This window comes from Onychomys torridus, chromosome 3 (assembly GCF_903995425.1).
Source record: "Onychomys torridus chromosome 3, mOncTor1.1, whole genome shotgun sequence".
Classification (NCBI taxonomy): Eukaryota; Metazoa; Chordata; class Mammalia; order Rodentia; family Cricetidae; genus Onychomys; species Onychomys torridus.
In genome coordinates this window covers 17,449,264-17,465,787 of record NC_050445.1, presented here as the reverse complement: position 1 = coordinate 17,465,787, position 16,524 = coordinate 17,449,264, and the positions used below count along the sequence as shown (strand labels likewise).

Below are 16,524 nucleotides of genomic sequence, written 5' to 3'. Positions count from 1 at the left end.
GAAGGTCTTGTTCACTCCATCTATGATGATTGAAAGTTTTGCTGGGTATATTAGTCTAGGCTGGTATCCATGGTCTCTTAGTGTCTGCATTATATCTGTCCAGGTCCTTCTGGCTTTCAAAGTCTCCATTGAGAAATCGGGTGTTATTCTGATGGGTTTGCCTTTATAAGTCACTTGGCCTTTTTCCTTTGCTGCCCTTAATATTCTTCTTTATTCAGCACATTTAGTTATTTAATTATTTTGTGTTGAGGGGAGTTTTTTGGGGGTTCTAGTTTGTTTGGTGTTCTATAGGCTTCTTTTATCTTCATAGGCATTTCCTTCTTTAGGTTGGGAAAGTTTTCTGGTATGATCTTATTAAATATATTTTCGGTGCCTTTGAGTTGGTATTCTTCTCCTTCCTCTATCCCTATTTTCATAGGTTTGGTCTTTTCATGGTGTCCCAAATTTCTTGGACATTTTGGGTCATGACTGTTGGTTTTAGTGTTTTCTTTGACTGATGAATCTATTTTTTCTACTGTATCTTCAACACCAGAGATCCTCTCTTCCATGTCTTGCATTCTGTTGGTTATACTTGCCTCTGAAGTTCCTGTTTGTTTACTCAGATTTTCTATTTCCAGCATTACTTCTGCTAGTGTCTTCTTCATTTTTTCTATTTCCCTCTTCAGGTCTTGGACTGTTTCCCTTGCTTTTTCATGATTTTTTTTCAGGGACTTATTGTTTTCTTGTGCTTTAATTGTCCTTTTCTCTAGTTTTTATAGCGTTCTTCCCATTTTTTGTTTGTCTGTTCCTCCACTTTATTTTTTATTTCTTCTATATAAGGCTCTAGCCTCTTCATGATATTGCTTGTTAGGTTGTTTTCTTCTTCATCTTCCATTCCGTGATGTTCAGGTCTGGCTCTGGTCCAGGTGGGAGTTCCATGGCAGGATGGAAACTGGGGCCAGGTTTCTGATTCTCAGGAAGTGGCTGGGATCTCAGGCAAATGGGTGTGGGGGCAGGGTGTGGAGACTGCAGGGTCTGCCTGCAGTCTTGGAAAAGGGGAGGCTTCCTGCTCACAGAAGAGTTTTTATTAAGATAGGAAAGAAAGAGACAGACATGAACAGGCCTGTGGGAAGCACACGTGGTCAAGCGGAAAGTGAGAGATTCATGCAAACTTTGAGCTGGCTTATAAAGTGTGGACCAGACTGTGCATGCGTACAGGAACTCATGTGGCTTCTCCATGCATGTGCGTAGATCACATGGCTGTGCACGCGATTTATGCAACTATGCAAAGCCCTGGGGTCCTAGTCAAGCAAGATGTTTTGACCCGGAAATGGCTATATTGAACTGGAAATAATGAGGCGGAAGTGTCTAGGTCTGCCAGGCATGCCCAACTGTGGGGGCATGTTGTGACTTCATATCATAAAGTACTTTGAATGGAGCAATTTTTTAACTTAGAGATATATTATTTAATATTTAATACAATTTCAAACTATTACAAATGAGGCAGATGGGTTTTCTTAGCTTGTATGAGATGAATTTACTTCTTACTCATTATAACTGTAAATGTGTGAGGGTATGTCTATAGTTGTTGTTTGTCACTATAAGCTCTCAGATCAGCCTAGCAGAATCAGCATTAATGTATGTTGTTAGGGATGTTGTGACTAAAATTTTGAATAACAATCTAGATCACCAAACTTATATGTGTTTAAAAATAAACCATGAAAAATGAAATGGTAGCCATTGTATGGTTCCCTTACAATGTAAGATATTAATGTTTTCAATTGGTCGGTATTTAATTGGAACTTATCTTCTTTTTTTAAAGATTTTTTTGGGGTTTTAGCTCAGTGGTAGAGTGCTTGCCTAGCAAGCACAAGGCCCTGGGTTCGATCCTCAGCTCCAAAAAAAAAAAAGAAAAGAAAGAAAGAAAGAAAAAGAAAAGAAAAGAAAAAAGATTTTTGTGTGCAGTTTTATTTTACAATGACTTCTGGCTGTATTCATGCTTTGTATATCGCACTATGTAAATAAAATGCTGACTGGTCAGTAGCCAAGCAGGAAGTATAGGCGGGACAAGCAGAGAAGAGAATTCTGGGAACAGAAAGGCAGAGGCAAAGAGACCTGCCAGCTTCCGCCATGACAAGCAAGATGTAAGATACTGGTAAGCCACGAGCCACATGACAACTTATAGACTAACAGAAATGGGTTAATTTAAGATATAAGAACTAGATAGCAAGAAGCCTGCCATGGCCATACAGTTTGTAAACAATATAAGTTTCTGTGTATTTACTTGGTTGGGTCTGAGCATCTATGGGCCTGGCAGGTGAAAGAGATTTGTCCTGACTGTGGGCCAGGCAGGAAAACTCTAACCACAGATTCATGTTTCCACAACTGTCTCTAAAGTCATCAAGCACAAGAAGCTCAAGAATGTAGAGCACTTAGCTTGCTCCTTGCACACAGATGATAGAAGGAGAAAGAGAAGACTGGCCATGCTCTAAACAGTGTCTGGCTCACAGGGAAGGTGCACTTAAAGCTAATTTATTAAAATTGGAGTCATATTCTTGTAGGCATTTATTGGGGTCATATACTGTAGGTATTTATTAAGCCCTTACCTGGGGGTTGAAGATTCTGTTCCTCTAAAAATTCTAAATCAAGCATTAGATCATCTTCATCCAGTTCACAGGATCCCAAATGATTTAGAACATCCTGAAAGAAAAGTAATATTGATTAATGAGAAAAAGTACAAAGGAGAAAAGAGAATAGTCACGTGCAATGAAGCAAAACACTCACAAATCAGAAATGGACGTTTGTAACTTCTAAATCTACCAGTCCTATGAAATATTTTAAGTATGTTCTAAATTGTTTAATTTTTCCTGTCTTAGTTCCCTTAATTATCCATGCCTATTATAACTAATAACATATCATTTTCAATTGAATAGATATATATACACAAAAGATATGGAAAAATGAAAAATGATTCCCACGCATCAGAATAAAAGTTTATTTTCACAACAAAACTTCTTTAACTACCATGAAGTGATTTTTTTTACATATTTAAAAGTATGTAAAATTCCAAATACACTGATGTCTATACATAAAACCCAAGTTTCATCTTTCTAACATTTCAAATTCTTGGCCATATTATCATTGTTGTGTAGGTTCCATCTCATGATGTCAACCTCAAATCCAGTTTTTAAAAGTGGTTGTTTAGCCCCATAACATTTGTGCCACTAATTATACCAGTATATCTTGTAGGCAGGTCATTGTTGTAGGTCACATGGTTTGTAGTTAGATGAAATTGATTATTATATTCCTCTTCCAGTAGCATGCAAAGTCTATTTTACATCACCATGAATGCTAGTCAGTAGGGGGTAAAACTTCTACCTGGTCACCAGATCAATATTTTCATGTTTAATGACATAAGTTCAGTCTTCAGCAACATGGTTTTTCACTCAGGGTATGGAGAATTATCAATAGCCTTGGTAATAGCTGAATGTTTGGGGGTGGAGGGTAGATTTATAGGATGCCTTTGGCCAATGGTTCAACAAAATAGAACCATTCCTGGCATTAAGGGTTTGAACTTGGTGATATAAGATGGCCAATTGGGGAATTATCTCCCCCAATATATAATGACTTCATTTAAATTCCTTTCATATATGTGTACATTTTAGGAAGCTTCTATAATAGATTTCTATGTGGTTTTTCACAAGATCTTAACATGACCTACCCTATTTAATGTTCTTATTCTAGTTACTAAAAGCAATCTACAGATTGAACACTATCCTCATCAAAATCCAACAAAATTCTTCACAGAAATTAACACACACACACACACACACACACACACAGAGAGAGAGAGAGAGAGAGAGAGACAGAGACAGAGACAGAGAGACAGAGAGACAGAGAGAGAGACAGAGAGAAACACAACAAAAAAAAAATGGATAGTCAAAACAATCCTCAATACTGAATAGTAAGAGGAATTGCTGAAGGTGTCACCATCCCAGATTTCAAGTTATATTAGAAAGATAGTAATAAAAACAGCATGGTATTAGTATAAAAACAGACACATTGATCAGTGGAATTGAATTTAAGGCACATACCTAATCTCACATGCTTATAGATACCCAGTTTTAATATTATTGTTTTTTTTATACATAGAAGCCAAACATACACACTGTACAAAGGATCTTCAACACTTGACCTGAGTAATGCTGGATAGCTGCATGTGAAACAATGCAAATAAATTCATATTCATGCACAGGAAAGGCCACTACTACTCAAGCATAGTGGCAGCCTATATAATTGGAAAAAAATCATTATTGATTATACACCTGAGGTATTTTTCTATAGGAACCCTAATCAAATAAATAGCAGTATTTTGAAAAGAGTGAAAGGAATTTATTTCTAGTATACTGTCACCTTTTTAAATAATTCAAGAAAGAACACTTTATGTGTTTTGAGTTTCTGGAACATGATTTGTGAGCATCCTTCCCTTCCGGTAGGTACCTACCCACTTAAATACCAAGCTCACAGATTCAGGCACAAGCCAACACAGAGTTTTTGGTAGATGGTCCAAGACCAGTCTCTCAACCACTTTAGTGACCAGAGTCCTTTCTCAGAAGTTGATTTTTTCCTGGTTATCAATATCAAAAGAGACAAAATGCCATATATGCAGGGACCATGGGTTTCTATGCAAAACCTCTGCATATGCAAAACGAGCCAGGAGTACTTGAAACATAGAACCATGGAAGCAGGCTTTGTTGTTCCTGCTACCTGCAGTTATCAAGGCCTAAAGACACAGATAATGTTTTTCAAGTTGAGTCCACTCAGTCCCTTTTGAATTTGTTAAGACAGTGACCCATCATTGATGGTGGGGGGAAATTAATGTTTTATTCATTAGGATATTACTTTTTTTAACAGGGAAATACTAAACAACTTTCCTAGCTGTTCCAACAACTCATACAGAATTGACAGACCAATAAGTGATCAAATTAAACTCAGGAAACTCACTGCATGATTCTGATGTCCTTCTCGTTTGTGGGTGACTCTTGACATTCAGGCTTAATTTTCATTTCTCACAGATATAAATGAACTGTTTCCCAAATCTACTCATTATAAACTGCTCAATCTGATGACTTGCTTACATACTGATTTAATGTTAATGTGGTTTAGACTCTTGGAAGTTGGAAAATCACAGAATAAAAAGAGGGAAGGTGTCACAAAATGAGATGTTCTGAAGGATGTAAAGATGAACACATAAACCAAAAATCTAGACAATTTTCTATATCTCTCCACAAAAGAGATCAGTAGCATTTTACTTTTGCTTTTACTCACATCCAGCCCTCTGAGGAATACTATCACTTGGAAATTTGTCTCCCCATAAACACTGACAAGAACAATGTTTCTTTTATTATTAGGAAAGATAGAGTGAAAACAATAGAGGAAAGAAGGGAGAGAGAAAAAAACACAGGACTTTCCTTTAACAATCTCCAGTTGACAGAAACTAAGTTTGTCTAAAATACATTAATAATAATAATAATAATAATAATAATAATAAATAACAAATTTAACAGTCAAGAATTTTTTAAGGGTAGTTAAGGAATGCAAATAAAATGGCTTCACCAAGCTAATCTCTGACAATTTGAGGTTCAACAGAACAATAACCAATATGGCTGCATGGAGCAATTTGAATCTGTCAAACTTCATGAGCCCATAATAATTGAAGACAAAAGCAAATATGATGAATTTAAAATTCATTAATAATCCAAAAGAAAAGGCATATGCATTGGTCAATTTTCCATCAGTGTGGTAAAAATGCCTGATATACTCACCTCAGAGGGAGCAAAGTTTTGTTTATGTCATCTCATAGTTTCAAAGAACTCTGGAGTTTGTATGGCTGGAAGGCTTGTTTTGATATTTTTTAGGGCTGTGGTGAAGCACACCACCATGCTGGGAAGTATAAAGTTTAGTAAAGCTGCTTGATTCATGTAACTCAGAGGGAGAGTAGAACAAAGTGGGGCGGTAAGAGAAGGAGAATATTCAAATATCTCCTTTAAAGGCACAATTCCAATCATCTAAATGCTTACCAGAGATTTCCTAAAATCTACCTCTGAATGATGCCATGGGATTGAGATCAAAGCTTTGGGAGAATTTAGAATTTAAATCATATTATCAGTGTGTGAAAAGCTTTAATTTCCATTGTCTGGAGATTTTAATAAATAGTACATTGGTGTTTTGTTTTTCTTTCTTATTATGCATTCACTACCATATTAAGATCTGTATCATTGTGGACATACAGGGAAACAGGGTCTCAAAGCATTCTATGGAAGAACAGGAAGGGCTTCTCAGCACCAATGAGTAGTCAGATACAATATTCAAGGAGAATGAAATTTAGCATTCAGTTAATGCTAATGAATGATTGCATCTCAAATGCAAGGATGCACAACTGTGTGCTTTAGACATTTGATTAAAAAAGAAAAAGAAAGAAAAAAACAGAATACACAATGACAATTACTAAGTGATGATTAAGCAGCAACAGTCCTTCATCTCCTAGTAGGTATAAATAAATGCTAAATAATAAAGAAATAATGAGAAACCATGAATATTTAATAATGTTGATACACAGATCTATACATCTTAATAACAGGAACATTATTGTGTACCAGGAGCTGCAACATAAAGAGTCATTTTATGTGATAGCACTGCAAAATTAAAAGCTAGGATTGAACATCTTCTAAAAGACATAAGGGCACATGGTAAGAAGAGTTCAATCATAAAATGCAAGTCTTAAGCTATGGTCACAAACTTGGATTTATATTTTTTCAGAATATACAGAAAATTCAAATGACTAGATAAAAACTCATCAAAAACCAAGACCTACAAATTTAAGAGATGCTTTCTTTCACTTGTTAATAGAGAATGGTTATTAAGTCCTGAAAATGCTGAACACAGATATAAATATTTCTCAAATACAAGAGAAATTAAAAATCGAGTATCTATAAAGTGTAAGAACAAGGGAAAAGGATGAGAATAAATATGAATGCCTGGTAAAACCTATGAAACCAGATTCAGGGAAACATCATGGCTTGCTTTATATGTTTAGTCAGTTGTTTAAAACTATCCCAGGATGGTAGTATACTACACAGAAGCTTTTGAATTAGATGAAGTCCCATTTATCAATTGTTCATCATAATACCTGTGCTTTCAGAGACCTTGACCTGTTCAGCAAATCCTTTTCTGTGTCACTGAGTTCTAGCATATTCTTTACTTTTGCCTCAAAAAATAACCCAATTATCAGGTCTTTTATTAAAGTGCTTATCTATTTGGAACTGAGTTTTGTATAGAGTGAGAGGTAAAAATCTAGTTTCATTTTCTTACATGTATCTATTAAGTTTGGTAAACACAATTTGTTGAAAATGTTGTCTTTTCCCCAATACATTCTGTTGGCTTCTTTTCAAAACCCAAGAGGCTGTAGAAATATGAGTTTATGTGTGGTTCCTCAATTCTATGTGTCTTTTTATTCCAGTTAAATAATGTTTTTATTACTGTGACTCTATAATACAACTTGAAATTTGGGATTATGATAGCACCAGCAGTTATTTTATTGTCAGAATAAATAGCTAACCTGGGTCTTTTGTGTTTCCAAATAAATTTGATGGTTTCTTTTTAATTTCTGTGAAGAATTATTTTAGAATTATGATGGGGGTTGCATTGAACCTGCAGATTACTTATTCTTGAATGGCCATTTTTTCACTATTAACCTTACCAATTCAGGAGCATGGGAACCCATTCTGTCTTCTGGTGTCTTCTATAATTTCTTTCTTCAGTATCTTAATGTTTTCACTTTACAATATTTTTAGCTCAGTTAGATTTATTCTAAGTTATTTATAGGGTGGAATATATGGGTTGGTTCCCTAGTTTTTTTCAGTGTGTAGGTTCTTGCTATTTGGGAAGGCTACTGATTTTTAGTGTGTTAATTTTGTGAATTAACTACTTTAGTGAATGTGTTCATCAGCTGAGGGAAGACTCTGGTAGGATCTTTGTTGTCTTTTATATTATCTGCAAAGAAGGATATTTTGACTTCTTCCTTTTCTATTTGCATCTTTTCATCTCCTTTTACTTATCTTATTGGTCTGTCTAAGACATCAAGCATGGTATTGAACAAGGATGGACAGAGAGAACAACCTTTTCTTTTTCCTTATGTTGGTGAAAATGCTTCAAGTTTTTCCTCTATTTAGCATGATGTTAGCTATAGGCTTCCTGTATATTACCTTTTTTATGTTGAGTTATGTCTTCCATGTCCTTAGATTCTCCAGGAGTTTTATGAGGATGTGATGTTTGATTTTTGTCATAGATCTTTCTATATTTAGTGAGATATTTGGTTAGTTTCTGTTCTTGAGTCTACACATAGAGTAGATTCCATGTATTGATTTATGTACACTTAACCATCATCTGCATCTCCAAGATTATGAAGAGTTTATTGTGATGGGATGATTTCTTGGATAAGTTCTTGAATTTGGTTTGTATTTTATTGAGAAATTTTATATTGATGTTTATTGGGGAATTTGGATTAATTCCTTTTTTTTTTTTTGAGTGAAGAGACAAAGTATAGAACGGGGAAAAAAACATTCCCAACTACATATCTGATTAAAAGTTAGTATCTATCTTTGTATAATATATGAAAAACCAAATGATGAACACAAAGAAAACAAACCAATTAAAATCAGAGTGTGGAATTAAACAGGGTTTTCAAAAGAAGAAATACAAATGTCTGAGAAACATGTTTCAAAAACTCAACATCTTTAGGCATCAGAGAAATGAAAATGAAAAATGAGATAGCTTCTTTACAGACTCAAAATGACCTTTATTAAAAAAAAGAAAACAACAAAAACAAACAAGCAAAACTGAAAAATGAGATAGCTTCTTTACAGACTCAAAATGACCTTTATTAAAAAAAGGAAACAACAAAAACAAGCAAGCAAAACTGATGACAACCAATGCCGCTTAGAGTGGGAAAAGAGGAATACCCACTGATGGTAGGAGTGCCAACGGATACAGCCACTACTGATACAGCCACTACTGATACAGCCACTACTGATATAGCCACTACTGAAATCAGTGCAGTGGTTTCTCAAAACGCTAAAAGTAGATCTACCACATGATCCAGCTATACCACCCCTGGGAGTATACCCAGATGACTTTATATCCTACTGAAGCTACTGAAGAAATACTAGATTATATTATACTAATACTAGATATTATATATAAATACTAGATTATATATGCATTGTTGATTTATTCACAATAATCAGAAAATAAAAACAGCCTATGTGCATGAACTGATAAGTGGATCATGCAAGTATGGTATATATACACATTAGAGTATTATTCAGCTTTCAACAAATGAAATGGGTGGAGATGGAAATGATCATTTTGAATGAGGTTAACTCTGACCTAGAAAGAAAACCACTCTTTGTTCTCTCTCATATTTGCAGGCTAGATACAAAACTTTGGAAATGTCTGTTTGAATTCAATATGAATATATGTTGGCAGGAGACCATAATCAGAGGGGAGACAACAAGGAACAGGAGTTAAGACAGAGATGGTATGAAGGGGAGAAAGGGAATAATGAAATATGAAGAGTTAAGAGGGGTGGGATGGGAGCACAGGGAAGAGGAGAAGGAACAAGAAAAGATAGCTAGTGTTATCCTTTGAAAATTACAATTAGAATTAGAATTACTGTAGAAGCTTTCTAAAATATTTATACACACATATACGAAGAGTAAAAATGGGGCTGAGAGATCACTCAACAATAAAGAACATTTGCTGCTCTTGAGGAGGTGCAGGTTTGATTCCAAGCACTCACAACCATTTTCAACTCCAGTTCCAGGGTATCCAATGCCATCTTCTGGCCTCTGTAGATACCAGACATACATGTGATACACATACATATAGGTAAAACATATATACACATAAAAAATTAAAATTTAAAAATTTTAAATGGAGGTGCCATGTAACAGAAACAATGTCTCTCCCAACCACCATAGACTATCAAAGAAAAGTTCATGGGAAGTATGGGTTACTTCCTTTTGAGTTTTGGTCAGTTGGGTTGTTCAAACCCTCCCAAAATATTACAGGTTTCTCTCATTGCTCTTTATTAGCCTCCAGAACTTTGTAGTAAAACCCTATTGATGAAGACAGCACATATTTGACTCAAAAGACTTGGAGTAATAAAGACATTATCAGCCTGAAAGCTTCATGTTTATTGTCAATTTTCATAGTGCTGGTGCTAGTTTCACTACTGGGGGAGAAAAGTTTTTTTTTTATAAGAGTACTGCAATTTATAATATTGACTGGCCTATCAAGATATGCATAATGGTGCCATAGTGGCATAAATACTATAGGAATAACCAATCATTTTCTGACTGGATTTAGGGCCTGCTCCACAAAACAGAACTCATGTCTAGTACTATTACTTTAGCTCCAAACCTGTGGTAGGTCACAGCACATATAGGAGAACCTAATACTATCATTTGGCTAAATTGGCATAGTATTAAACTGCCCCCTAAGTTATCTTTACATCCACAGATTAGTGCATCTCTCATTCCTCATCAGAGAATCTTTTTTATGCAATAGATTGTGATCATATACAGACACCTATAAAAGACAAGTCTATACAGTCTAAGAGATTGTAGACAGTTCAACTCTAATGAATAGATCATACATCCTCCCCACTTAGAGTATTTACAGCAAAACGTTATTTGCTGGATATGGTAGGGTCATTGCTTTATAAATTCACAGTGCTGTGATTGCATGAACAAGACTTGCAAAAGATCAAGCCAGCTAAAATTCCCACACAGATAGATGGGACTCATGAAACCCCACCCCTAGTTGAGAAGCTATTGGCAATTGATAGCTATCAGGGAAGGGAAAAGAAGTTCTTTTTTTTAGAAGAGCAGCCTCTGGAAGTTTACTCATGTTCCAGTAGGTGGTCCTCAACCCATGCACATACCGGCAACAGTAAGTAAGCTCAGTGTATTTGTGTGTGTGTGTGTGTGTGTGTGTGTGTGTGTGTGTGTGTGTGTGTGTGTGTTTTAATAGGAGCAAATGGTGGAAGATATGGGAGGAGTAGTAAGGGAAGGACAAGTGAGTAGATTTGATCAAAACACTATAGATATAAAACCTCACAATTCATAAAAAGTAAGACAAAAATAGTGTTATTAAAAGGAATTCCTTTGCTTCAATATAGATGAAAAGTAGGACATTTCACTGGGTAAAATAAAGCAGGTTCAGAAGCTAAATATCATAGGGTCTCCCTCATATGTGGAATCAAATACATCAAACTCAATGAAACAGAGAAGAGAAGAGTGATTACGAGAGGCTATAGAGGTGCTTTTGATGAGCAGATGATGCTCGGGTACTAATCACTTAGGAGAAATGTGTCTTGGAAGCCAGTACTTGGCTATTTATTTCATTAAAATATGTACTTGAAAACTGCTAAGAGTAAAATATCTTCACCTCAGGAACACATGAGATTGCAGATGTTAATCACCTTGGCCAAATATTTTTCAGAGTCTATACATATGAGAATATAACAGTACACACGTAAATCTATGCAGCATTTTTAGTTAAATTGAACATGTAAATGTTATTAAAAATAAAAATCACTTAAAGTAAATTAATATGCAATTGTTGGTAATTTACAAATTGGAAAAATTCTGCTTGTACAAAACAAAGTACTATTTAAAAGCCATTAAAATTTTGATTTAATGCATATTCCAACTTTCTGGTATTTAAGATTTATGAGGAAATTGAGAGGACCTGATCATTTGCCTGAAAAGCTAATTACAAAATAATTTAAAAGACTAGCTAATTTGGTACTAGTACATCCAAACACAACTATGACTAAGAAATTTTAAGCAGACATTTGAAAATCTTATAAAAACTGATTACTCTTATACTTTCACAAACAGTTCAATATCAGAATTTGTTACAATTTCTAATAAAGTAATAAAAATATGAGTTTCCTAAACTCTAGGGATGTACCATTCTACCTCAGATGCCTTGCAGATAACTGTATTCTAGCAAAGAAATGCCTATACCTTTAAAAAACAAGTAAAATAGGTATTAGCCCTTGTTTTCTGACAAGTGTAAACCTGCTCTACAGAGCCTAGATTCCATTAGCAAAAACAGTAAAGTTAATTTAGGAAATTACAAAGGGAAACAAAATACAATGATTACTGAATTTAGATGCATCCATTCACAAAGACTTCTGGCATGAGCATTAGTCTTATTACCTCCGAATTGTGATACAGTCAGTAACTATGATCTTGCCAAAAACAAAGGGAACTAAGATATACAAGTATACAATTGTATTTCTTTGAAAAGAAAACAGTTGCATCCAGAGACTCTCAAATCATTAAGTCTAACTACTATTAAGTCAGATTTGAAATATCTAAAAGGCAATATTTGGCATACTGGTCTAGACCTGAACAGATACTTAATATCTAAATCATCTACAATAACTTCTCTGCATTGATTCTATCAGTGTTTACTTGGAAGATTTCCCTCTTAAAATCTTTTAAAAATTTTTATGCATTTGTAATGTAAATGAAGATTATATGTTATCAATTAAAATAATCTACTGCCATATAAATGTATACAATGAATATAGTTTGTTGGTATATATTTTTGTAGTTAGTATAAATTAGTGACATAAATGAAATTAATAGTCTATGAGTTATAAATTCTTCCTCACATGCTGACTAAAAACAGAGTTCCAGGAGTTTAGTGATAAAGTATAAAAGCTAGAGAGATGCTTCAGTGGTTAAGAGCAGGTGGCACTCTTGCAGAGGATCTGGGTTTGATTCCTAGCACCCATACATCAGCTAACAATTGTATGTAACTCAAAAGTTTCTGGAAAACAACTCCCCCCTCCAGCTTCTGTAGGGACTGCACACACATGGTGCAGAGACATATGTGCAGGCAAAACATTCACACACATAAAATGAAAAGTAAAGGAGTAAAGCACAAAAGTACTAAAGTACAGAAACACTGGTTAGTAAAAATTAGCATTAGTTTTAGAAGAATTTTAAAGCACTATCTGAGTTCCTCAACCTTTAAAATTAAACTCTGATCATGCTAAATTTATTTTGTATGTTACAACAAATAAAAAGTAATTTTATTGTTAATTAAGAAAAACAGACCAAGCCACTGCAGTTATAACACATAATTAGCAAAGTTCAAAATTAAAATTTAGTTATTCTCTTAGTTTAAAAATCCAGTGGTTTGTTTTTTCTGTCACCATTTAAACCATGATGGAAAGCTAAAGTGATTCCCCAGTCGCTGTGTTTCCATAACAAAGTAGACTTGATGTGGGTGCCATGTGTCTTGTATCCCGAACCTGATGTCAGTTCATGCTGGCTAATGAAGCAACACTAACTCCAAAGAGAACAGCACGCCCTTGCAACAAATCTTGCAATCACTTGCTCACTAACTGGCTACTGATAGATGTGCTGATGAGGAAAAAAAAATCATATAACAACTAAAATATTTAAAACTAGTTATTTTAAGCATTGTGTGAAATCATTTCTTCTAAGCATCATCCTTACTTGTATATTAGGAGGAGGAAATATTCACAGTATGACAAACCATTTCAGTTAAGTACTAGTCGTTTACTGCTCCCAACATGGTATTCTCGCAAAGTATTCATTTGGATTCATTTTACACACACACACACACACACACACACACACACACACACATCAAAGGCTGGTGACAACCGAATACTATAATACTAAATCCATTGTCGTTTAAAAGTCTGCACTATAATCACAATCTACCTCTCACAAGCTGATTCTTAGAAACTTTGAAGAGATGTATTAGTTCATTTCAGAAAATAGTATCCACATTTTTCTTTCACTAACACTGAAGGGATTCCCTTACCGTAAATACCTACAAATTAAATATAAAATCATGTCTACATAAGTCTATGACAAGACTTTTTCATCACTACAACAGACATGGGAATTGCTTTATCATCATAATGGGAAAGTTAAAGTCTTTGGTTCAAAAAACAACCCCTGGAGCTTAGTATGTGCTGGATCTGTAGAAACAGAAGACCACCCATTGGACAATGATAATTACATCAGTTCAGAGAGGGACAATTCACTATTGCTCCTAGAAACATCCAGGAAATCACATGATGTACTTGTTCTGTTGTAAATCTGAAAACATGGTTCTTGCAGCTTCAGAATCTCTACAGTATCACCACTGTGTACACAAAATGTCTTATTAACCAAATAATAGTTAATTTACAATATGGTATGAAAATAATACTGCATTTAATAATCTACAATTGAAGCACTCCATTGCAAAACTGTTTTAATGAAGAACATTAGTTTACTTTTTAGAACCACATAATTTATAAACTATAAGATATTTTAACAAAAAATATACTATTTAGGAAAAGTACTCGTAATAAAGATTGTGAATAATTGCTACACTTATTTCATTTAAGCTGCCTTTGAACTTCTGAAGTGTGCATTGATTTTTCTTCTAAAGTTTTACCCTCACTTAATTTTCATTATTTCTGGTTTGTATGAATGCTAAAACTGTAAAAAATTTCCCATGCTTTTTAAAATTCCATTAGCTGAACTGGGTTCTGCCAAAGAGAACATCACTTATGTCTTTGCCAAAGTCATGAATATAAAATTAACTATAAAACAAATCAATTGCATGGATAAAGACAGGAGCCACTTTAGACAGTGGAAATAAGCAAGTGTAGAAAGCTTTCTGTAGTAAGGTGCAAAAGTGAATCTAGGCTGACTTTCTCATCCAGAATACTGGAAGATGATGGATTCATATCAGTGAATAGCTTACTGAATTACATTTACGGTTTATCATATTATTTCTATTATAGGAATAAAACATTTATAAAATGAAACATTCTGTCAGTGATGTTGTAAAATGGTAGGTTTATAAATGTACTGTCTAGTCACCTAGTCACCAAGTCACCTAGTCATCTAATACCTAGTCACCAAGAGTGTCATATTTTGACAGCTTTCACAATATCATCATAAACTTTGTTGAGTTCACAAAACTATGCTCAGGCACTGTAAGTTCCTAGAAGGACTCACAGAACCCAAGAAAATCAAATGGGAATGTTAGATGTGGCTTGATATACATAAATGGGTAAAAACACTGTCCAAGTGAGAAATGAACAGGGCAGAATTAGGATAGATTCCAATGAGGTTTCCATTGTCATCAAGATACATCATCTATGGCATTGAATTAGTTAAAATATAATATGGTGTCACCAAGAAAAGAAGCATATTTAAGCTTCTTCAATATTCGTTTGCTAGGGCTACATAGCATGGTGTGACAGGCTCTCCCTACAGAGATGATTTCAAACTCTATGTTGACTTACATTGCATCACACAGAACCCCTGATGTGTCACACCCCACTCTAAGATAGTCAAGGTTGCCCTTCCTACCCCAAGACCCAATATAGCTAGCAATTTTCTTCTAATCAAAGACCGTATGATATAAAAAAATAACCAAAATATGTATAACATCTGAAATAAAATTTCCCTGGCTATCCTCTATGTCTTATTCTAAATCTTCCATATTGAACACTAATTCTAGTAATAAAAGTAAATGCATTCCCTTAAGAAGCAGCACTTTTTGAAGGTTTACCTAGTGTAGAGGTTCAATCAAAGAACAAATGAAAAATGCTTACATAATAAACAAACAAGAAGATGATTTCAGCAGCCATAGCTATTAGCATTATTAAAAATAGTGGTGCTTGTTCTGAGAAGCAGCAAGTTCATGCAGTATTTCTCTAAGATGGGTTACATCTATAAAGCTGTCATTTGGGCTGGGTAAAGAATAAGAAAAAGAGTTATGACACAGTTGGGAGGAACACCATCTAAACATAGAAACAGCAGGTGCAAATTATTTAAAGTAATTGACCTGGCATATAAGTAAGTACACAGAGAGGAAGGCCAGATGGTTTGAACCCAGTGAGGGCAAGTGGTGCAGGAGATAGACATGTGGCCAACCTCAGAGAATGCCTGTTAGTCAACAAATGAATTTAGAATCACTGTAAAGTGACACGCACAGAGACTCATTTTGGAAAATCACCCTATCTACTTTGGCAAGAGTGTGTGTGTATCCTGAAGACCTAATGCCACAAATGTGTACAGCATGGTTTTCTGTCACCCAAAGACCTTATTTGCATATGGCACATTTGCCATTGTTAGTTCTTTTCCTCCTGTGCATTTGTTGAAGGAAGCAACACTGGCTCAGTCATATTTATGTGTCATCATAGACTGTTTCTGGACAGGGCAAACGCATGGTTAACACTGAACGCTGCACTTTGCTTTGTTTAAATCTCTATGAAGACACTGGTAAAATATATAAATAGTTACTAATAACACTGGTTGTATATTTTAAATACTCCACATTAAGTTTTCAAATTTACTGTTAGAATTTTTATTTACTTTGTTTGGATTTCTATAAAGAAAGAATAATTCATTTCGTGGTTTTCAC

General features: G+C 34.7%; 1 protein-coding gene across 3 annotated transcripts in view; it reads right to left on the bottom strand.

Annotated features, from left to right (window-relative positions):
* Positions 1-16,524, bottom strand: part of Ccser1 (coiled-coil serine rich protein 1) — a 1,141,750-nt gene that overhangs the window by 934,094 nt on the left and 191,132 nt on the right. For all 3 annotated transcript variants that reach the window (XM_036181695.1, XM_036181696.1, XM_036181693.1), the window contains exon 4: positions 2,586-2,679. In XM_036181695.1, coding sequence (XP_036037588.1) covers positions 2,586-2,679 — 94 coding nt within the window. The remainder of the gene's footprint in view (positions 1-2,585; positions 2,680-16,524) is intronic.